Raw genomic sequence first — 16108 nt, forward strand, 5'->3', positions numbered from 1 at the left:
CTTAGTTTGTGGTGACTTTAATTCTTAATAGTGTTGTGCTGGAAAGATTGCATCCGCATGGGGGAACTGTAGCTTGTGAATTCCCCTTGCCATGCTTGTATTTTAAGGTGCCAAATGGGGAAAGGGAAAAGATATCTGAATTTTAAAACCCCAGTTTCTCAGGACTTTTAGCAGTGTTCAGTACAGTGAACATACGGAAAGCTAGTCTTCACCTATAAGTTTACGGGTTTTTTGGGGGGAGCTATACAGTTTTGGGAGGGGGGATTTATTTTGATAGATGTAAGTAATTTTTAGTTACTAATAATGGATTTGGGGTTTTAAATATCTCCTCATCCGAGTCGTTAGGATGAAAATCCCAATTAACTGTGGCAGACTTATGCATACAGTTTATCTGCTGCTAAGTTCTCAGTATGAAATCCAAAATGCTTTTTCTTTGCTTTTTTTAATAAAGAAAAGAGTAATTTCTGACAAAAAATACAGTGAGCAGCGCCTTGATGTACTCTCTGCTCTTGTACTGGCTGAAAACATCCTCAATGGTCCTAGTACAAAACAGAGGCGACTGATCATTTCCCTTGCTCTCAGCGTTGGCACACAAATGGTAAGTGGGACAGTTATTGCTCCCCATCTGCAATATATTATACACTTCGGTCAGCAGTGATAAAACACTGGGAGTTATGTGGACAATGGCTGTGGTGTAACTCTTATAGAATTATTTATTATTATCATTTATTACATTTCTAACTTGCCCTTCCTGCAAGTGGGCTCAGGGCGAGGTACAGCAGTTATAAAAATATAGTACAAATATTAAAACAGTTCATAAAACAACAGTTCATCATAAAATCAACAAACAGATAATAACTGTCCCAAGATAAGGTCAATTCCAGATTCCTGCCCATCAACATACAGGGGCAGGGAAGCGGACAGATAATGTACTGCAACCCATACGTGAGTCAACAAACGAATGGGCACTACGTAGCCCTGTGCTGTACCCATATGTTGGGCAGCTGGCCGGTGGACACTGTATAACCCCCACACTTAGTGGGATTTGGCTCTTATCAAAGTATACTGTGTTTTTCTCTTTTTTCCCCAGAGAACATTTAAAGATGAAGAGCTCCTTCCTCTTCAAGTAGTGATGAAAAAGCTGGCATTAATCAGTGAACTTCGAGAAAGGTAGGTAGTGGCACAGAAAGTGAAAATAGTGAAAAAGTGGAAGAAAATAGTACAGCATCATGTTACTATAACATAAACATTATATGATGTGGAAGAGGAGAATGTCGTAAGCCACTTTGGGAGAAAAGTGAGGTATAAATAAATGAGAAATAAATACAAGATGTCTTCAAGAAGACTACATTGACTCTTTTAAAATGTTGCCTCATATAATATCATAGACAGAATTGTATGTATTTGGTGCAAAACTTTTCTTTGGACACAGAATTTAGAATCTTGAGAATCTTAGCTTTTGCCTGTTTTTTAAAAAAATTTGAACCAGTCTTCTGGTGAACACAGGCCTGAAAAGATATGAGCATCACATGCTGAAATTTTGGCAGCAATAGGTTGGGTGCAAGGGATGGAAAAGAATACAGCTGGATCTTACTTATATTAGAAATATTAGAAAGTAGAAAGGCAAGTAAATGAACCATTGGAATCAATGCTCTATGTTTGCTTTCAGTGTGATTAATTTCTTTTTTACTAATTCAATTTATTTTTGTTCTAGAATCCGAACACAATGTGACTGTTGCTTCTTATATTGGCATAGAACTGTGTTTCCAATTTATCTGGATGATGTCTATGAAAATGCAGTAGATGCTGCCAGGTTACATGTAAGTAAAAAAAATCTGAAGACAATTTTTTTAATGGCAAATATATTCATGGCTGGGATTTTCAGAGAAATCTGTGGAAGGCTTACCATTATGGGTTGACCTTGAAGCTGAAACTATTTTAAAAGTTAGTTTTCAATAGATCATTGAGATTAATTTAGCTCTCAGTCCATGTCTCAGTCTGCCCATTGATCACTTTAGCAGAAGCTGAAGGCCAGCTGAGTTTGAAAAAACAAAGGCTGCAATCCTGCGAAAGCGGGCTGAGCCTGTGAAAGCGGGGAGGGTGGAATATAAATATAATAAATTAAATTAAATCCTGTGAACTCTTATTTTGGGGTAAATTTGATGGGTCTTTGGATTTAACTTCTATATAGATATGCAAAGTCCTGGGCTGTTATGGAAGTTTGACTATGATTTACAGTGCAATCCTGTAAACGTTACTCAGAAATAAGTACTGCCAATTAAATATGCACAGGATTGCAGCTTTAGCATGAGATCTAAGTTGACAGATAAAGATTTGCAATCAGTTTACAAACCAATATCAGAAGCCATGGTTTGAAAAAGTAGGCTTCCTACTTATGATTTAGCACAGCGATGCTTGCTTGGAAGCTTTTTGACATGCCACCTGTGGCTCTTCTGGTCACTGTTCCCTAATGCGGCACCCACTCTGTGTTCCAGGGAATCAAGGTCATTGCCCGGTAGCATTTGTGATTTGCAAGTGGTTACCACTTTGAAACAGCTGCTGCTGGAGGGAATTGCGGATAGATAAGCTGTAAGCTGCAGGCCTCATGCTAGGGTTGGAAGTAAAGGGCCCATCTTCTCCAACTCCCCCCCCTCCTTCTCATCCTTTATTTTGTCACCCCAGCACTAGGGTGGCTGCCAGAAGGAGAGAAAACTGGCCATAGAGAAAAGAGGTCCACCACAGCAGCCGCCCAGGAAAAGAGCAAACTGACTGGCGTGGTAATGGCTTTATTCTCCTTCCTGTATGACCAGCTTTCTTTCTTTCTGGAGTCTTGGCAGTCTTGCTCTCTCATCTGAGCTGCTGCTCTTCATGTTGAGGAGAGAGTGAGAAGGTAGAGAGGGAAGCCTTCTCTTTACTCCAGAAACACAGGAGCTGGGTAAGGTTCAGCAGTAATTGGGAGAGACAATTTTATATGCTCGAGGATTCTGGTAATGTAAAAAGTTATAGTTATATATTTAAGAGTTATATCTTGTATTCTTGTATGTGTGTTTGGTAAGGTGACACACAGGCATACAATATGTATTTAAAACAGGGATCTTCTGGTTGGTGGTCATTGAGACTGGGGCTGTGGAGTGAGTTTAGCATGATTTCTGAATTGAGAAAATAGGTAAGGCCATTGCAGTTCCTGCAGAGGTCACTTACCTCGGGACTGGAGTGCTAAGCAATGAAAAATGAAGATGAACCATTCTAGACCATAGTTTCCCTTGTACATTTGGATGCTTAAACTATGATTTGGATTTTAAACTATGAGTAATGCATGATTTGTCACGATATCTGAATTGAGTCATAATGGTGTACAACTGTATCAAAAATAGAACAAGTGACTTTGATAACTCTGTGTTCTAGTCTTAATGATGCATCACTTTGCTGGATCTTGTGTTCCAATAGGCTGTTTGTGCTCAGTAACCTGTATTTTAGATCGTACTGTTCTTGGCTTCTTTATTACTTTTTCTACAGTACATGTTCAGTGCATTGCGAGATTGTGTACCAGCTATGATGCACTCAAGGCACTTGGAATCCTATGAAATGCTTCTGGAAAGCTATGACAAAGAAATCATGGATGTTTTAAATAAGGTGGTAATGCAAGTATTTTGTTGCTTTGCAACAATTTGACAATATCTATTAAAATCTACAGCTGTTGAAAGACTTATAAACATGTGTATAGATGCATATAGCCTGGGAACCTGTTGCTGTGTGTAAGATACTGCTTCTTTACTTAATTTACAAGTCTGTACTGGTTATTAACTGTAAATAAATCTGATTGATTGAATCTTCTTTACTTAATGCACTCTATTGTGGATTTGTAGGGAAAAGTTCTACAAACAGTACATAAAAGTTATTACTAAAGTACTGTATATGAATCCTCAGTACAAAGATACATTCCCCCCCTTGCACAAATAAATTGTATTTTCTGTAGAATTTATGTAGTGGAAGAAAAATGTACTTTGGGGGGATATAGTGGATGGGGGCTGTATTGAAATCTTAATAAACTGCATATTCCAAAATTTTATCTAACTTGTAGACAATGCCATTCCTGGCAATGATGCTATGATTTGGCCTCCTTACAAGTTCCCAAACTGCCAGAATACCCTGTCTGTAGGCTGAAAAATACAGATATGGTCATATATTTCTTTTCTATATTAATTTGTCAAAATTGAACTTGTAGTAGTTAGTGTTTAATTGGAATTGTATTTATTGAAAGATGGCTGTTTGGTTTTATGCTTTATAGGCTGATGTGTTTTGATTTTATTTATGATTTGTTACCATCTCACTTCCTTTTCAGAAAGGATTTTATATAAACAATTGTGACCAGCAAAAAGGATAATTGGAGAATGGCAGAAAACTGTACTGAAATTTTTACATATGGCACATGAAAGAAAGAACTTGCCTATTTTTGAACAAGTTACATATTTGCAGATTTGCATCAAAGATGGCAAACTGCACTTCAGGATTTTCTTGTTTCTTTGCAGACCCATTTCATAGCATAATTAAGTGTTCCATCCTATTAAATATGTGCTTATCATGACTCTTTTTGTTTGTGCAGCACCTTCTGGACAAATTATGTAAGGAAATAGAAAAAGACCTGCGTCTCTCTGTCCATACCCACTTGAAGCTGGATGACAGAAATCCATTCAAAGTTGGGATGAAGGACCTTGCCCACTTTTTCTCTTTGAACCCAATCCGCTTTTTCAATCGGCTTATAGATATTAAAGGTAGGCCTCACTAAGTCTTCACTTGTTTTAATACTTTTCTGGACGGTAAACTTCATTCTTCCTCCTCTTCCTTTCTTCTCCCCCCACCATTTAATGCTATGGAAAATGTAGATCCCGAAATGGTTTATAGAACTATTTCTCAGCTTATCCAGTTCTGAATGGGCAGTGGATTTTTTTATCCCCTAGTTTTGTATCATAATCCTCAGAGAGTACCTATGACAACCCTCAGTTTAACTTGTACTATTTTTGTCTTACAGCCCATGTGACACACTACCTAGACAAGACTTTCTACAATCTAACTACAGTAGCCCTGCATGACTGGGCCACATACAGTGAAATGAGAAATTTAGCAACTCAGCGCTATGGTTTAGTAATGACTGAAGCACATCTTCCTAGTCAGACTTTAGAACAGGTACATACTTTCTTTCCTGATTTTTGGCTTAAGTCTCTCTGTACTTAAACAATCTTCTCAGTTTTATTCTCACTGGCTTGGAGTTCAGTGCTTAAGAACTCTTCAAGTCTTTAGATGGAAGGGGAAGGCTTATTGCGAGGCGGCTAAATGATGTCCCTGGGCACAGTTGTTTTACAGCATAGGAGTGACTGCTGAGACAGTCTTCATACAAGAGCTCTACTAGATGGACCTGCAGTGAAGCAGGTGCCTGCAACATGGCCCCTTCACTGATGTCAGAGGATGGGCGGGATGTAGGTTGAGGTGGGTCTTCATGTATTTTAGACCCAAGCCATTAAGAGCTCAAAAACAGTTTACAAATCTGCCTTCTGGATTCAAAACTAATGAATCATTTGGGGGAAAGCAGATCTAGATAATTAAATTGAGAATAACAAACTTCTGACATTGAAGTTGAGCTACACTTCATTTCCAACTCCTGTAGGTGCTTTTCTTAAACAGCTGTATTGTTTAATCACGAATCCCTTTACGCTTTGTTCCAACAGTAGTTACTAGGGTTTTTTCCAAGAGGTGGTTGTAAAATTGCCTAAAAATGATTGTTGTTTCAGGGTCTTGATGTTCTGGAAATTATGAGGAACATTCATGTATTTGTATCTCGTTATCTCTACAATCTCAATAACCAGGTGAGTGTGGGAGTTGACACTTGTGATTCCTAGTTGGTGGCTGATTTCTAGTCTAGAGTTATGATAATTATATAAATAGCAACCATTTAATTGCAGATCTTTGTTGAAAGAATCAGCAATAACAAGCATTTGAACACCATAAATATAAGGCACATCGCAAACTCAATTCGAACACATGGCACAGGAATTATGAACACAACAGTAAGTATTAATAGGGTTCAGAAATTTCAAATATTTACATTCAAATGTTTAAAACCATTGTAAAACAATGCAGAACAAATTACTGGAGGAAACTATCTGAATATATGGGAAAATTAATTGAAATGCCCTGAGAAAGACTCAGTTAGTATACAATATGAGAAAAATAATGAAACAACAAATGTTATTTTAACTTCCTCTGCCAAATTGATAGCTTTCCTCATACTGAATTTCTTACACTTTTCTTCAGGTAAATTTCACATATCAGTTTCTGAGAAAGAAATTTTATATCTTTAGCCAGTTCATGTACGATGAACACATCAAATCCCGGCTGATTAAAGATATCAGATTCTTCAGAGAAGTTAAGGATCAAAATGATCACAAGGTATGATGCTGTATGTGAAATCTTCATGAGTTCATAACACCTCTTGCTGCACCGCACCACCCTTTAACATTCAGCATTTCATTTTGATGTGGAAAGGTCTGCATGTGGAGGAGGCCAAGTCAGTCGTAGAGGATATATTAATCACAGGGGCTAAATGGAATCTTCATGTACAGAAACTGCACCTTAAGTATGTTTAGCATGATACGGGTACTGATGCAGGGGAGGTGCAGATATATATGGTGGTGGGCAATAGAAAAAAACTAAATGGCAGGGAAGAGAAGCTATGATTGGGAAGGGGTGGGGCAATTGCTCCATATTCCCTTGAGGGATAATGGCAGAAGCATGCTCTCATATTTACTTTGAGGAGGTGCCATGGCTCAGTTGGTAGAGTGCCTGCTTTTTATGCAGAGGGTTCCATGTTCAGTCCCAGGTATCTCCAGTCAAGGGATCTCAGGTGGTGAGAGTTGGGGAAGGCCCTTTTCTGCTTGAGGATCCAATGTTGAGGTAGCTGGACTGAGGATTGGACTTGGTATAAGGCAGCTTTGTAAGTTTGTTCATTTGAGAATCTCAATTGCATTGCTAAGATTACTTTGATACTTACTAATACAGTCTCAATTGATGTTTTATCCATTGGTCTAACCAAGTATTTCATATAACTTAGTATAATTAAAAGCTAGTCTAACTATAGTATGTATGTTTAACATATAAAAATATATTCAAAACAAGTGTCCACTAGAGGATACTTCCATCACAGAGTCAAAAAAACTACTTTTAAAAGATAGCATTTCAAATAAAAAATTCAGACTTAATATCTGACTTCCCATGTAGGACAGCATTGGGCTGAGCTTGTACTTTAAATGGCTTCTGAAAGACTAATCCAGTAACTTTATCAAAAGAGAACTATAGCTGCTGATCTCATATTTATAAATTAAAAAGGCAGTGAGGCCTGCAATTGAGTTTTCTAAAAGTCTTTGTATTGGGTCATCACCATACTGATACATAGTTTATAGAGGAAAGATGCATCTTTCAGTTTGTATGGCACAGTTAGTTATTAATACAGAAGAAAAATAATGTGGGAAAGCAAAAATGCGACTGATATAAAGTACATGAAGGCTAGTGTTTGTTATTTATTTATATCAAAATAATTTCTCTAGTACCCTTTTGAGAGAGCAGAAAAGTTCAACCGGGGAATCAGAAAGCTTGGAATTACACCTGATGGACAAAGTTACCTTGACCAGTTCAGGCAATTAATAAGCCAAATAGGTATGAAAGTATATTGAAAAACATTAACTTTGCACTCTTGATCTTTGCTTTTTAAGCTTCAGAATTAATTTCTTACATTATTGAGCCAAAGCTAATTCTAATTTCAGTGGATGAGTTAAGTAGCTCAGTTAGTGGAATTTCAAAAAGCTTGATAGATTTTTTCAGCGCTGAGTTGATTCTTACTAACAAATTGATTGTACTTGAATGACCAGAAGTTAAGCATATTGCCTGCGTTATGCTCATTCCTACAGTAATATAAATGTGTTAGTCTTTATGTTTGTATACATTCTACAAATATATTTGCTATTGCCTGCATATTTTTATGCAAAATACATCTTGTCTATTTTCAAAGTTAAATTATATTGACTAGATAGGCACAACTTCATTAAATACCTCCTGCACCTAGATGTAATTTGTCACTTGATCTTAAACTGCTCAGATGCTTATTATTCTTTCTTTCTTTCTTTCTCTCTTTCTCTTTAACAACTTGCCTCTCTCTTCTGTTTCTGTTTTTAAAGGAAATGCCATGGGCTATGTTCGAATGATACGATCAGGTGGGCTCCACTGCTGTAGTAGTGCGATTAGGTATATATCAAATGCATTTCTGCTTGTTACATTGTGTAGCTGTTATTCAGCTACTTTTGTTCAAGTTTTTCTCCTTGTCACTTGGATTAATGCTAACAGACATGCAGAAATTTATCACAGCTGCTCACTTCAGGCACTGTTGGATACAGCAGAGTACAGGTATGAACATAGGCAGGATGGTTCACAGTAAAGACCAAGAGAACATGGTGTTTAGAAAAAAATATGCTAATTACTGTGATGTGATGTTTTATATAAATGTTCTTATCAACTTGATATTTGACCTGTTGTAAAATGTGGGCTGTCTTGTAAGGAGCAATATGATAGTAGGAAGGAGAAGCCCTCCTAAGGGTCAATATGAGTGTGAAATTAGGATAGTTACTGGAAATTCAGAGGAGTGCTTTGTGATAGAAAGCACAGGAGCTCTGATTCCCCCAGTACTACAGAATTTTTCTAGATGACGTCTCCACGTTTTCTAATACATCTCTGCAAACATGATAGTTAAAAGCGTGCTTTTATTTATTTTTAATAAAGTCAAAATTCTCAAGAATGTGCAACAGAGCACAGTTTCTGTAGGAAATCTCATAAAACAAACAGCATAGGCATAATCCCTGTACCCCCGAAGTAAGTGTGCTACTGTCTTAGCATTGTGTGAGGCTGTCCATTGTGTGAGACAGTCTTTGCTAACTTTAAGGACATGCACCTTCTGTTAGTGGAAGGATTTCTGCCTAGGGAGTGTATGCTTCCTCCCCTTCCCGCTGCCCCACCAACATACTGCTCCTACGGTTCCCCTGTTCCAGAAACATTCCACTGGATCCAAAGCAATGTAAGATATAAGAAGACTAGATTGGATTTATAAGCATGTTCTGATATGTAACAGTTAGTGAACATGATGTGAAATTTGTAGGTTTGTTCCTGACCTTGAAGACATTGTAAACTTTGAAGAACTTGTAAAAGAAGAAGGCCTCTCAGAAGAAACACAAAAGGCAGCCAGGTAGGCTAGCTTAATACAATTACAAAAAACCCCAAAAACTTTTAACCTTGTCTGCCTCATTCCTTTTTTAAAAAATGCTCAAAACCGTGACACTGACAATGTTAGAGCATAAAAATTTTTGAGGTGGGGTAGGAAGTTCCATAAAATATTATTTTTGGCAATACCAGTACATTTGTAATCCATGCATTTTTTCATTGGTAAAATCTGTCATTTGACTGTTGTCCTATAATAATAAAAAATGCTGTCAATCACTCTTGTACTGGGTTTGTATTGTATGTGTGTTATGTGCTGTCAAGTCACCTCCGACCTATGGCGACCCTATGAATGAAAGACCTCCAAAACGTCCTATCATTAACAGACTTGCTCAGATCCTGCAAACTGGAGGATGTGGCTTCTTTTATTGAGTCAAGCCATCTCATTTTAGGTCTTCCTCTTTTCCTACTGCCTTCCACTTTTCCTAGCATTATTGACTTTTCCAGAGAATCATGTCTTCTCATGATGTGACTGAAGTACAATAGCCTTATTTTTGTCATTTTAGCTTCTAGGGAGAATTCAGGCTTGAGTTGATCTAGTACCTACTTATTTGTCTTTTTGGCTTTCTGTGGTAGCCCCCAGACTCTCCTCCAGCATCACATTTCAAATGAATCAATTTTCTTCCTGTCAGCTTTTTTCACTGACCAATTTTCACATCCATACATAGTAATGGGAATACCATAGTTTATCTTTATCTTTAAGGATCTTATCTAGCTCCCTCACAGCTGCTCTTTCAAGTCTCAATCTTCTTCTAATTTCTTCATTGCAGTCTCCCTTTTGGTTGATGATTGAGCCAAGGAATAGAAAATCTTGAACAATTTCAATTTCCTCATTGTCAACTTTAAAATTGTGTAATTCCTTAGTAGTCTTCTTGATGTTCAGCAGCTGTAATCCTGCTTTGGCTCTTTCTCCTTTAACCTTCATTAGTAGTCGTTTCAAGTCTTCACTATTTTCTGCCACTAATGCGGTGTCATCTGCATATCTCAAATTGTTAATGTTCCTTCCACAAATTTTCACTCCACCTTCACAATCTAATACAGCTTTCCTTATGATATTCTCTGCAGAGGTTGAACAGGTAGTAAGATAATATGCATCCTTGTCTGACACCCTTGCCAATCGGAAACCATTTTGTTTCCCCATAGTCTGTCCTGACTAGAGATAGGCACGAACCAGAAAAAAACAAACCATGCGGTTTGTGGTTCACCATGTTTCACAAACCACGAATTTCCATGAACCTGCCCCGGTTTGCGAACCAGTTTGTTTGGTCCGTGAAAACGTCACTTCTGGGTCAGCAGAAGGTCTGCAGAAAGCCCATCCCCTGTTGTGTAGGAAACTGATTGATCGGTTCCAGGCTGTCTGCAGTGATGAATCGAAAAACGAACCAAGCGAACCAGCCTAAAGTTCATAGTGGTTCATCAGAAAGTGGGCTCTGACAAGCCGCTGGTTCGCAAACCATGAGCCAACTTGGTTCGTGCTGAACTTTGGTTCATTTTTCAGTTTGTGCCCACCTCTAGCCCTGACAGTAGCCTCTTGTCCAGAGTATAGGTTGTGCATCAAAACAATCAGATGTTGTGGCACCCCCATTTCTTTAAACACTCTCCATAGCTTTTTGTGATCCACACAGTCAAAAGCTTTGCTGTAATCTATAAAAAACAGGCTGATATTCTTCTGAAATTCCCTAGTATGTTCCACTAGCCATCGTAAATTTGCAGTGTGACCTCTGGTATTAGAACTGTAGATATGAAAGCTTCAAACTGAAGTTCTAATATAAACTGCAGTTGAGGTTGTTAAATGATTGTTTAAAGTGGAGCATGAGTGTATCTTGAAGCAACTTGCTGGCATATTTTTTTTCTAAGGCACAAATAATTCTAGCATGAAGTCCAACAGGAAAATTTTGTTATCAGTATTTAATGTATACTTTTACTTCACAGGCAACTGGATTTTGTACTTGGCGATCTCACACGGAACTCTGCTGAAGGCACAGAATACTTCAAAATGCTTGTGGACGTGTTTGCTCCTGAATTTCGTAGTCCAAAGAACATGCACCTGCGTAATTTTTATATAATTGTTCCCCCACTGGTTAGTTATTTCCTTCCTAGATTTATTACATGATAAAAGTGACTTAACCACGCCTTCAGAATGTGATTGCTGAAACAACTAGAATTTTAAAAGATTATTTTAACTTTACAAGCAAGGCTTCAGTTCTATGCATATATGTTTGGAAAGAAGCCCTGTTTAAATCAGTGGGATTTCTTCTAAGTACATATGCAAAGAATCAGGCTCTGCAAGCATGTTAAATCTTCCTCTGATACTTGATCTTGGGCTATGGGCATTGATCTCTACAAGCATTGTATTCGCAATACTGATATGGCATAGTTCAGTCAAAGAGCATGTGTGTTGCATCTAGAGGCCCTAGTCTCAATCACCAGCTTCCCATGTGAAAAAGGTAACAACTAGCAGGGCTGACTGAGAACTTGGAGAGTGATAGACACACAACTGGCTAGATGAGATGCTGTTATGACTGCTATGTCTTATATAGGAAATGTATTTTAAAAATCTCAGCCAAAACTTTCCAGAAGAAAACTTAGAAGGGCTGCAGAGTATGAGTCTAGTATCTCCTTAGAGACCAACAAGATTTTCAGGATGTAAGCTTTTGAGAGTCAGAACTACCTTCTTTATACACCAGCACTGTTAACACCATCAAAAATATCTTTACAACTATAACTGGTCTGATGCATGAAGCATTCCTGGCTTTTGACATGTCTTTAGTACGCCTTTTGAATTGTATTGCCTTTTGGAGAAACTGTGTGCCCCTTTGTTTTAGGCCCTCAACTTCATAGAACATTCAATCAGCTGCAAGGAAAAACTGAATAAAAAGAACAAAGCAGGTGCAGCCTTCACTGATGATGGTTTTGCCATGGGTGAGTTTAGGAATATGGTTCAGCCTTCCTGCACATTTTTTTTAAACAACTGTTCCCCCTTACAAAAAAAGGTCACGGATACTGCCTAGTATTATATTCAAAATAAATATGGGGTCATATAGGGCTTTAAGGCTTTAAAAGGGAGGCACCATAACTCAGTGGTAGAATGCATGTTTGAATATACATAGTGTCCTACGTGCTGTATCTGGCATCTCCAGTGAAAGGCTCTTTTGGTACCAGCAGTGGAAAAACTTCTGACTCATACCCCATAGAGCCCAGGCTAATCAGAGTAAACAGTACTGGTCTGAACTGGTGTAAGGCAGCTTCATATGTTATATGTCTAGTTTGCTTCTTTCTAAGTGCTATTTAAGTATATACAGTATTCATTTGGCATATTGGATTATTTTCTCCTGAGTTTCCCAGTCCAAAAACCATTTGATAGAAAATGAGATAATATATTTTGGGGAGTTGCGTCATTAGCTAACTCTGAGTTATGGACTAAGGGTGGCACAGAAGAAAACTTTTCACCAAGGATTGAATCCAGCAGTGGATTTCAAAAAATGGAAAAATTTAATTTACTAAAATTAGTGGGCAGCCCAATGCCCGTGGCGCACACAGGCACAGCCAACCACAGCCTGCCAATGCAGCTGCTGCCTCTCAGTGCCACCTCGCCAATGAAGCCCCAGAGGACAGCACAGCTCAAACATAGGCACATGGCTTGAGTGCCCCCCTCCCCGTAGCCCACAGAGGGAGGGTGCCCACATGATGGACAGGATGCCTGCCATCGCTGCCAACATGCAACCAACCCTGCTCCAAGCTATAACCCTTTCCCCTGGGGAAGGAAAATAACTAAAGGTCAGTCTCAAAACCGTAGTCCTCACATCAAGACTAGCACCCTGACTTCTGGGCCAAGAAGGCAAATGTAAAGGAGATGCCATCAGGAAGCCTTGATGTCACCATCACCCATATGGGACCAGGCAGACAATGTGGGAAAGACAGGGAGGTTCAGTGGAAAGGCACTGGGATAGCATGGCCAGGGCTCCTGGTTCAGTCCCATATGGGTTGTCTGGGCAAGAGAACTGAAGGCAGGCAAACATTTTGGCGCTGATGTTTTGCTCCAACAAACTACAAAAGTGGGGACAGGACAGCCCAGCTGATAGGCTGCCCCAGACTTCCATAATTTTGACTGAGACATTCTTTCACAACTCCTCTGTGCTATGCCCTTGTTCCCGGTCAACACTGATCCCCCTGTGCACCTGCCACTATGGATTATCAGATACCAGCAGTGTCATTGGAGAGTGTGAGGCTCAGAAACTTGTTCCCCCTTGCCAGAGCAGAGATATCTATCCTCAGCCCACCCACAGTCTGTTTTCCATGTAAGCTGCGCCTAGAGGTGGCTGTGTCACTCTGCTGCAGCTGTCTGCAATATAGCCTATGAGACGAACTGCAGTGCATGAAAGCATTGAACAAGAAAGCGTGAACTACATGTCATACTTCACAGCTAAACAAAACAAGAGGCCTAGTGGCACCATGAAGACTGACAACTTATGGCTCATGTAACACCTATCCTCCGTCAGTTGCACTGGTTACCAGTTGAGTACCGGGTCCGGTTCAAGGTTTTGGTGTTGACCTATAAAGCCCTATGCGGACTGGGCCCAGCATACCTTCAGGACCGCCTCTCCCCATATGTTCCCCGGAGGTCGCTTCGATCAGCCACTAAGAACTTGCTGATGGTCCCTGGCCCCAGGGAGGTCCGCCTGGCCTCTACCAGAGCCAGGGCCTTCTCAGTTCTGGCTCCGACCTGGTGGAACTCTCTGTCTGAGGAAACTAAGGCCCGGCAGGATTTGTTATCTTTCTACTGGGCCTGCAAGACGGAGATGTTCCACCGGGCGTTTGGTGGGGGCTAGGCTGTCCTCTCGCTGGCCATACCACTGAAGACCACCACCCATGCAGGACAATGCTGCATTTTAATATTTAATATTCTACACCCGCCAATTTTAATGGTTTTTTATATGATGTTTTGATGTTTTAATAATGTTTTTACAGTTTTTAATTTGTTGTCAAACCGCCCTGAGCCCGTCTGATGGGGAGGGCGGTCTAAAAATGTAATTAAATAAATAAATAAATAAATAAATAACATCGATTCCAGTATGAGCTTCCCTCAGACAGATCTCACAGATTCGTATCTGTGCAGAATATACTAGCATTCTAATTTGTTTAGTTAGTGCATGTCTTGATCAAGCGGACTTGTTATTCTTGCAGGTGTGGCTTACATTTTGAAGCTTTTGGATCAGTACCAAGAATTTGACTCCCTTCACTGGTTCCAATCTGTCCGAGAGAAGTACGTGAAAGAGATAAGAGCAGTAGCAAAGCAGCAGAACGTTCAGTCGACTAGTCAAGATGAAAAGCTGCTACAGACGATGAATCTTACTCACAAGCGACTGGATGTTTGTTTGCAGGTATTGTTTACTTTCACTTGCACGAGTTAAAATAATTGTACTATTTCCAGTCTTTAGTTACCTAAAGTGTTCAATTGAATTGAGACATATTGGAAGAATCCTAGCTGTATAAGTTTAAAATTCAAGGTTATTGATTCGGCATTGACAATGACAGCCAAGAGTGTATAGCTTTTTAAAAATATATATGCAAAAGTGTTCCCAAAGTTCCTGCTAATGCATGCTCCACACCTCCCACATGTGTACTGTTTCTGGAACTGGCCCATAGAGTAGGTATTTTTTATTGGACCAATTAATCATGTAATTTTTTAAGAGTACTCCTTATTTATGGTCATAGGTATTTAGAGTGGGGAGTGCCTGTTGAAAAGTTCAGGTTCAATCTGAATTGCTTCCATCTTGGAGCATCCGTTATCCTCACCCCATTAATTTAACCTGCACTCTGGCTCTAAAAGCAAAAATTAAGGCACGTGAATGGAAGCAGCCAGAGCTGCCCCTTTTAGAAGAACTGAGGGAGCGGCTTTTGTGTGGAGATGAACAGGGAGGCTGTGAATTGTACTGCACACATGTTCCAGTGGTTGAACTTACTGTGTTTGAAGATGGTAGTCAGATGTGAGCTGATCACTTAGTTTGTGCCAAGCAGCTATGAATGTCTGCCAAACTGGTTTAATTGGGTTTTCCCCAAACTGTGCATGCTTAAAGACACTGCTAATTCAAACTGTTTGGCAGCCATTAGCATCAATAAGGAGTATTTAGCCAAACACCTAAGGGTAGAATTTTATTGAAGCACAGTATTATTGATGACTGACCTATATGATTTGTGAGTGATATAATTGTCTTTTAAAAACTATTTCCTGCTGAGCAGAGCAGTTATGCAGTAAGGATGGAAAGGTGGTAGAGTTCAGTTGGACTGTGCTTGAACATGCATGTGCAGAAATCCAGTTGCGCTGTACTGCATGGTTAGGAAAAGGAATATGATGAAACAACCTGTTGAACATGCATGAACAGAAATTAAATTTTGAACTGATCTGCAAAAAATCAGATCTTTGTTCACAACTGGCAGGCAAGTCACAAACAGAACTGGCAGGTGTGTGAGCATCCCTAGTGAAAAATAGGCTGGGTTCCTGGTTATAGAATGGTGTGTATAAGGGACAAGACAGGTCAACTCTGTTAGAAAAAAAGAGGTAATGAAGTTCAGACCTGTATAGGAACCATGCCATTTTCCTACACAACACCTTTATTGTATGTGTATTGTGTATGTGTATTTAAAATGTTTTATGTGTATGTGTATTTAAAATAAAGATTGGCTGCAGTTGCTCAACAGTGAAGGAAAGGTGCCAGTTTGGTGTAGTAGTTAAGAGCAGCAGGACTGTAATCTGGAGAACCGGGTTTGATTCCCTACTCCTCCACTTGAAGCC

The 16108-nt window shown here is 39.3% G+C and overlaps 1 protein-coding gene across 4 annotated transcripts in view; it reads left to right on the plus strand.

Annotated features, from left to right (window-relative positions):
- WASHC4 (WASH complex subunit 4) overlaps positions 1 to 16108 on the plus strand; it is a 67444-nt gene that overhangs the window by 25016 nt on the left and 26320 nt on the right. For all 4 annotated transcript variants that reach the window (XM_054989276.1, XM_054989275.1, XM_054989274.1 and 1 more), the window contains exons 17-31: positions 452 to 598; positions 1091 to 1170; positions 1715 to 1820; positions 3517 to 3633; positions 4604 to 4772; positions 5030 to 5184; positions 5787 to 5861; positions 5958 to 6062; positions 6310 to 6444; positions 7599 to 7707; positions 8226 to 8292; positions 9197 to 9283; positions 11248 to 11395; positions 12141 to 12237; positions 14500 to 14696. In XM_054989276.1, the coding sequence (XP_054845251.1) occupies positions 452 to 598; positions 1091 to 1170; positions 1715 to 1820; positions 3517 to 3633; positions 4604 to 4772; positions 5030 to 5184; positions 5787 to 5861; positions 5958 to 6062; positions 6310 to 6444; positions 7599 to 7707; positions 8226 to 8292; positions 9197 to 9283; positions 11248 to 11395; positions 12141 to 12237; positions 14500 to 14696 (1794 nt within the window). The remainder of the gene's footprint in view (positions 1 to 451; positions 599 to 1090; positions 1171 to 1714; positions 1821 to 3516; positions 3634 to 4603; positions 4773 to 5029; positions 5185 to 5786; positions 5862 to 5957; positions 6063 to 6309; positions 6445 to 7598; positions 7708 to 8225; positions 8293 to 9196; positions 9284 to 11247; positions 11396 to 12140; positions 12238 to 14499; positions 14697 to 16108) is intronic.

This window comes from Eublepharis macularius, chromosome 9, assembly GCF_028583425.1.
Source record: "Eublepharis macularius isolate TG4126 chromosome 9, MPM_Emac_v1.0, whole genome shotgun sequence".
Taxonomy (NCBI): Eukaryota; Metazoa; Chordata; class Lepidosauria; order Squamata; family Eublepharidae; genus Eublepharis; species Eublepharis macularius.